General features: G+C 30.0%; 1 protein-coding gene across 1 annotated transcript; it reads right to left on the bottom strand.

The window, feature by feature from the left end:
• Positions 1-1,021: 1,021 nt before the first annotated feature.
• Positions 1,022-5,409, bottom strand: LOC102588578 (3-hydroxyisobutyryl-CoA hydrolase-like protein 5). The gene is made up of 14 exons (XM_015305849.1): positions 5,335-5,409; positions 4,939-5,016; positions 4,770-4,838; positions 3,240-3,303; positions 2,951-3,108; positions 2,752-2,836; positions 2,549-2,634; positions 2,191-2,312; positions 2,034-2,094; positions 1,763-1,861; positions 1,539-1,640; positions 1,385-1,426; positions 1,168-1,283; positions 1,022-1,067 (listed from the first exon to the last, which is right to left on the bottom strand). Exons 1-14 carry the CDS (start codon positions 5,407-5,409, stop codon positions 1,022-1,024), a joined length of 1,203 nt encoding a protein of 400 aa, XP_015161335.1.
• Between the last annotated feature and the right edge of the window lie 2,637 nt (positions 5,410-8,046).

Below are 8,046 nucleotides of genomic sequence, written 5' to 3'. Positions count from 1 at the left end.
TTTGAAATGTATCATGAAATATTTTTGTATAATGTATTGTTGATCAAACATTATTACATAAGCACAAGACTGCTCCGATACTAATGTTTCGAGCTTACAAAATAATTTTGAATTGTTATGGCCTTATCTTTTTGGCCTCATTCTTTCTATCCTACCTACTTCTTGCAAAAAGTTTAAATTTGTTTCATGTAAAGGTGAGAAGTGAATGCATATTGTAGGCCTATTTATATTGGAGTAGTTGTGTTTAAATCTTAATAGTGCAAAACTTTTCGAATTCTATAATTAAGTAACAGAGAATTAATAATATAATGTTGTAACTTAAAGAATTCATTTAAAGAAAAATAAAGAGTCTTTTATCGGGTGAGTTATACTTTTTAATATATCATGGAGAAGAGCAAAAGTTTTGAATTAGGATAGTGGAATAATATTTTTTCTGAAATCGTAATTATGGCGATTTGTAATTAAACCTTTATTTTCCATGAAGGATGATTGTCTTTCCATTACGGCGATGCAATTAATGCTATACACATTAAATATAATATAGTAAAGCATATTGTATTTAGTATGAGAAAATAATTTAAATATTTGAGATAATAGATAAATAGGAATCCTGGCATCTAAGAGGTGCCACATCATTGTTTTCACATTCAGCTTTATATATATATATATATATACGTCTCAACATTAGCTAGTTTAAAAATAGAGTAATTAATTAGTTTATTTTTTTGCAATAGCTGGCTTATAAAACAAAAACAAGACTGTGGTCATGAAAACACTTGCATGATTTATTGATAATATATATTACTCCAATTGAATTTGATAAACTGTAAAATCAAGTTGCCATGGGATCAATATCTGACTACTTCAAATCATTGTATTTCTTGGAGACCGTGTACACTTGCATATACCTTTTGTAACAAATAACTATATACTTTGTTGTATGTTACTAATGACAGAAAATAAATTACACAAGGACACTTCCACGAGACGATATTAATTGGGAGGCCTTTTGAACGTTCACTTAGTTGGGATGAGAATAGCTAGAATTTTCATATTTTCCTCTCCACCTGTTAATTATTAGATCAAATGCAAGATTAATGACTAATTAAATAATAATATTGCAAAATCCATTGTTCGATATAATGCAATATATGACTTCATTTGTACCTGTATTCTTCTTCTTCTTTTACAGGAATTTGAAGTTCCAAGTCATGATCTTCAAATGGCTTGAAGATTAAGTCAAGTTGATCATCATGCACTTTGTCAAGAGTTGAAGGGTTCCACTATATATAAATGAAGAGAAATATTTTAATAAACACATTAATATTCAATATTGAGAAATACTATTATGTATTTAATACTTAAAAGAAAAAAAGGTGCATACCTTTGGAGACTTATCCTTGTCAATTATCTGAGCCCTTATGCCCTTCATAAATAAAAAATATCAATGAACTTTAAATTAGAAATCGAAAATTAAGTGTACTTCTACATATCAAGTACATAAGATTGAGTTTACTTAAAAGAATTTGTAAACTTACCTCATAAAAATCACCAGATATTATGGCTCGTTGTATGTTCATTGAAATCCTGAATTCTCTCCTCAAACATTCAGATATAGTTTGTGTCCTTCCTTCTCGTATCTAAAAAATAATTTAGGAAAAAGTAAGGTTCTTTTTCTTTTTGTCCATAAAGTATATAGAGTTTTGAGCCGCTTGATAAAGTTCCTTTTCTTGTTTAATAAGCATAATAAAGGACTTATTACCGATCTCAATGTTATTTTTAATGCGATTGGAGATGCTTTCTTTAGGGTTTTAAGCACTGCCATAATCCAATCATTTCCTTTTCTGCTTGCCTCAGCTTCCTGAAACGTTAACCATACAAAAAGTTATGCTATGAGCCACATCAAAATAAATTTATAAAAATTTGAATTTTTAACTTAGTATGCAATGATTATTGGTACAAAATTTTAAAAGTATCATGTAATAATAAATTTGAAGAAAGGAGTAGCTTCTAATAAAAAAAGTAATTCTTACAAATGATTCAATAATTTCCTCCACAGAATCCTTGGAAAAACACTCATTGATTATGGACAACCTACACGTAAATTGGAAAAAATAAAAATGTTACTCTTAATATCTCATCTCAAAGAAAAAGCTCAAAATATAATAATTTAATTATATGATACATTACTTGTTCAAGATACTTCTTTCATCAATATGAATATTTGTGGAAAATTCATTGATGACAGATCTAATAGTATCCTCATCACCACTTTTTATGCTCAACAAACGCTTCTCTAGCTGAAATAATTTCTGACATTTGAAAAAAAATTTATAAGCAAAAGAGATATTTCGTGGCAATATCATATTTAGCGGCAATTCATGAGTCATTATATTTAGAGTTGCTAAAACCTTTAGCGGCATTTATATATATAGAGTGTTGGTTATAAATATACTTATATTATATTATTACCGCTAAATATAAAAATTTGGTATTTGTTGTAGTGTATGGTGAATATCTGAAGGAAAGGAAAAGCTTAGAGATAAACCTGTGAAGGAACAAAATGAGTGGCTAGTCCAGCAGCAACCACTTCTTTACCCTTTAGTTTTTCTCCTGTTAAGCCCAAGTATTCCCCTACATATATACATACATACATTTAATTAATTAACATATTTTTGGAGAGGTTCTCTTTTACTTGTATCATATTATTCGGTATTAATATACGAGGTAGGAGTCAAGTCTAGCGCTTACCTAGTCGACCTGGAAGACGCGGAAGCATATATGAGAAGCCGCAGTCTGGGTGGAACCCTATATTTGTTTCAGGAGTGGAACTAAACTGTAAAATTCGATCAACAAAAATGTTAGACAACTTGAAATTAAATATCGACTTAATTCGTATAATCAGGTCATTTATAAGATAATTATACGTAAATCAGATATATGTACTGACCGCTTTCTCAGTGACCACAGAGAATTTCATTGGAGCCATCAAGGATGCACCCCCACCCACAGACATTCCATGGACAAGAGCAATATGTGGTTTCTTGTAAGTATGAATGTGGTAGCAAAGCCAATACATTCTATAAACACCTTCAAGGCAAGAATCCCCTTCATATAATATACATGTATACTCATGAGTTTAAGTGAACATGTAGTAATTAATTAATAATTCAATAGTTTCTAACATATATATATAGTAACAAATGAAAAACATAAAGGGAAAATTTAGAACTAGTTACTTGTGTTTCGTCCCTTGTAGAACAAATGCAAATCCCCACCAGCAGAAAAAGTACGACCAGCTCCCTATATATGAGCAAATGAATGAGAATTTAAAATAAAAGGTATAGTACATAAAATCAGACACTTAAACATGTATATATTGAGGAGAAAACACATAAAAGCTCTCTTAAATTTGGCCGCATAACTTATTCTAGCACTTAAATTACACGGTGACTAAATACCCCCTTAACGTCTTTCAAGTGATTTAAATATCACCTTAAGGGGTGACATTATGGAGAGAGTGAATATACTCTCCTAAAAGCACCTGAAAAATGAGAAAAAAAAAGTTGAATTTTGTAAAATCGTACACATGGTCTTTTTTTATTGACCAATATATAACTAATATTTTTAATAGTTTTTCTTGATATATTAGTACCTCTTTAAAAAATATTTAAATTTTCTTATTTAGAGGTAATGTAAATTTGTGGGTCCCCTTTTTTAATTTCGGTAAGTTTTTTTTCTTTTCATTTTGTTGTCTTCCCCAATGCACCTCTTTTTACATTGAAATACCTCTTCCTCCATCTTCATCCGCACCTCTATCCACTATTTTCATTATACTAGTCCTTTAATAATCTGTAAAATTTAATACCAATGTCATTTTATTGACGTCGAATTCATTCCATATTTATTTATATTGATTTCACAAATATAAACTTTCTTAAATTTCGAATAACCTATTTTAATTTTCTATTATTTTATAATGCAGAAAATATGAAACTATCTTCTTCTCTTTTTTCTAATCAAAGTGTGACCAAGCTGGTCACATTTTTATAATATAGAAAATAAAAGAACAAGTCACATTTTTGGATCAATCTTCTTAGGCAATCTTTATTTCATATTTGAGTTGTCAAGAAAAAAATGACTTTCAAAAAATACATTCTTCAAAAGGACAAATTCATGGGGAGGATTCGAACAAGATAATGTGAATACTATAATGAATTTTCTTTCTTTAAAGTTATTTAAAAATAATTGTTGAATAGTGAAGAAGAAGAAATGAAAGTATTGAAGGTTGAAATGGTAAAAAAACAAGGAAGAAGAAAGAGAGTTGGGGGGGGGGGGGGTTATGCATTTATAAATTAATTGATTGATGTAATTAATTTTAAAAAGTGTTTAAGAAAAAATGGTGACTAAGTTAAAATGAAATAAAAATTAATGACGTGGTGCCTACATAGCTATGATGTGGCGCTTATGTGGCTATGATGTGGCGGGTGAGAGTGGTGTTATAATCTCAGGGTGATATTAAATTCACTTGAAAGATGCTAAGATAGATATTTAAACACCCGTGTAGTTTAAATGCTAAAGTAAGTTCGGCGATCAAGTTTAGGAGGTTTTATGTGTTCTCTCATAATTGAACAATTTGCGCGTCCTACATGTATTATGTCACGTAGGACGTGTGCACATCTAAAATTGGAGGTCATATATGTCAACTAATACCAAATTAAAAGGGTATCATGGTAAAGCAAAATAGATACTTCTTAATTAGTCCTTACCTTGATAATTACAAAATCAGCATTATCATCTTTCTCATATTTCTCAAAGTTCTGCCCGAGCGTTAATGCCTAATATAAAAAAAAATTATAATTAAGTGAACATGCCATAGCCATTTTATAACTATACATATATTTTTATCATATAGTATAAATATATATATACCACTTCGCGTGATAAATAATTTAAATGGTTAGGCCGATTCAATGTGAGCATTCTGGCGCGGCCGATTTCCTCAGGGACAACAACCTAATGAGAACCAAAAATTAAGCTACATTTATTAGACCGGAGATCGATATATATATATATATATATATATATATATATATATATATATATATATATATATATATATATATATATATATATATATATATATATATATATATATATATATATATATATATATATATATATATATATATATATATATATATATATATATATATATATATATATATATATATATATATATATATATATATATATATATATATATATATATATATATATATATATATATATATTTCTGACATTAATAAGATATTTTCGTAACGTTGAAATTACCTCTCTATTTTGTCTCAGTACTTTTTGAGGCATTGGAAACATTGTGCTGCTACTGGGAATATATATTATTGCCATAGTAGTACTACAGAAAACGAACAAGTAATTAATAACTCTAATTAAAAGCATCTATAATAAAGTTAAAATTCGCGATAACAAATAATTGGGTGATTAATTTCACTTACCAGATTAACCAAAATATAATTCTCAAATTTGATTTCTGATAGCTAGTCTGGAAGATATGAAATAATAAGTTGTTGCTCTAAACTTGGTTTCTCTAAATTTGTGTATGGGAAAGGGACTTTATATATTGTTACACGTGAACAATTATTAATAAAATTATATTATCCCTCATTCTCTCTATAATGTGAAAGAATCATTGTAATAGTATTAAACTTAATGAAATCTATTAATATAACTCCAGCTTAATTAATCATAATAATTGAAAACAAATCAGCTATAGAATCCTTGATAATTAAGTTAATGATCTAAAATGTCAACTAAACTTGACGTGAATGGAACAAATGATCAAATCCTATTAAACAATAGAGAGAAAAAAGTTGGCTAAAGTGATTGGGAATAAAAAGGCAGGGATTGGGTGTTCGGGGTTGGGATGGTCAAGAGGCGGGGATTGGGGACGTGAGAAGGAGATAATAAATTTTAAATATCACTTAGGAAACTTGTTTTTCCTAATAGACTTCCATTAAAAAGTTCATTTTCCTTATTTTCAAAATTCAAGCTGGCCGACATATAATGTGGGGTGTTAAAAGACATCATGAGCGGAACCACCTTAGACAAACAGTGGGTTGATACCCATCTTCGCCAAAAAATTATCTAGTGTATGTAGATTAAATATGGAAAACTACATGTATAATTAAACATACTTTACTACCATATATACTATTATTACTTATACATTCAAAATCTTACGTATCTTACCACTAATTAAGAGTTTCCTACGTATCTTACACTTAAATACATGTACTTTTGTTACAAACTACACAAAATAGGGAGAGAGGCGAGTGGGATTGGGAGAAAAGTGAGCGAGATTCGTATGTTTCCCAGATACATGCGAATCACACTAGATACACACTAGATACATATATTTGGATGTATCTGGAGTGATTCACATGTATTTGGGCTACTAGATACACATGAGAGAGGTGAGCGAGATTTTCTATGCATCCCAGGTAATGCGAATCCACTTGGATACAATGTATATAGAACAAATTACACTTACCCCATGTATATGGGATACATATATCTGGACGTATCTGGAGGCACAAAAACCTGGTAAGAGACATAATATAACAAACTAGAATGTATCTAACTAATTAACTCTTAAACTAGTATAATTTGTATAAGTTCTCCATTAAATATTAATTAATATTAGTATATATTCAATTTTATAAGCCCTTCGTCAATTTCTAACTACCCAAGTGAACGACATATAATGTGTGGCACGTTACATCATATTTGGGATGCAAAATATACTTTTTTTTTTTAGTTGATCTGTGATTAGCTGGATGTTTTTAAGCGTAAATAAATATCATCAAGATATTGCTGATAATTAAAATAATCCTCTATCAAACTACTAAATTTCTCAACGTGCGTTGCTACACTCATTAGGAAATATAGCTTTCTTACTTATATGCCCAAATATAAAACTAACAGAATCAAATTTGATTAATCTCTTGAAGTTTGAAGAAATCTTAGCCATGGTACTAATCAAAGGAATTTAATCACTAAATACCAATTCAACACTTTTTCTTCATTCAAGAATGGTGTGGCACAATATTTTTTGTTTTAAAAAACAAATTTGTGTATTTAAATAGATTGTTCAATTATGTACAAATCATGTGCAACTTTAAAAACAAATATGTACGTACAGCTCATTGGGTCCGTTGAGGGATCCCTACAACCCCATGTCCCCTTAGAATGATGCACGTTGCAAAAAGATTTGAATCACTATTAGGGATGACAATAGGATGGAGCTTAGTGCCGGATGATACTGAGCTTAAGAAAATTTGATCAGACAATGAGGCGAATCCTAAGTCGGCGAGAGTTGTGATGGGCTGATACCCTACTTGCAAATCGAAGGTGTGACTGCAACAAAAGTGTGTATTACATGGGGATTTTCCTAGGGATTAGTATGAAAATCTGCAGAAATTTGTTTTCCTGCAAATTTTCATAGTAATCCCCAGAAAAATTCCCATTAATTCACCTTTTTCTTGTAGTGTATATATATGTACGTGGCTCACGCACCTCGTATATTAGCACTTAATGAAAATCTTAGTCTCAATTATTCATAGTGTAATTACTAGACCTTTTGGTTTGTAGGTTTAGTTATTGATTATTAAGATTTGGCGAAATGGTCTGGTGGACCCTTATACTTGTATCAGTTTGTATTCTGAACCCTTCTACTTACTCCTTTGTCATCTGGACCCTTAAACTCAATAAAACCCAATTTATCGAACCCCTCTGACCATTGACCACGCTTATGTGTCTTTAAGATGGCTGAGTTGGCGAAAGTGTGTGACTTCACACTCATTAAGGCGAGTGACTACTAGATTTCAGTTTTAAAAATATTAGTAAAAGAATAAAATAATACAAAAACAAAAAAATTAATTAAAAAGTCTCTATCTTCTTCACCCACTCCAGCATTGCAGCTATCTCTATGCCTGTCACACCCCAAATCCGGATGTGATGGCACGT

The sequence above is a fragment of the Solanum tuberosum genome, unplaced genomic scaffold (genome assembly GCF_000226075.1).
Source record: "Solanum tuberosum cultivar DM 1-3 516 R44 unplaced genomic scaffold, SolTub_3.0 contig00047, whole genome shotgun sequence".
NCBI lineage: Eukaryota > Viridiplantae > Streptophyta > Magnoliopsida > Solanales > Solanaceae > Solanum > Solanum tuberosum.
The sequence above is the reverse complement of the archived record's forward strand: the minus strand, read 5'-3'. Positions and strand labels throughout refer to the sequence as shown.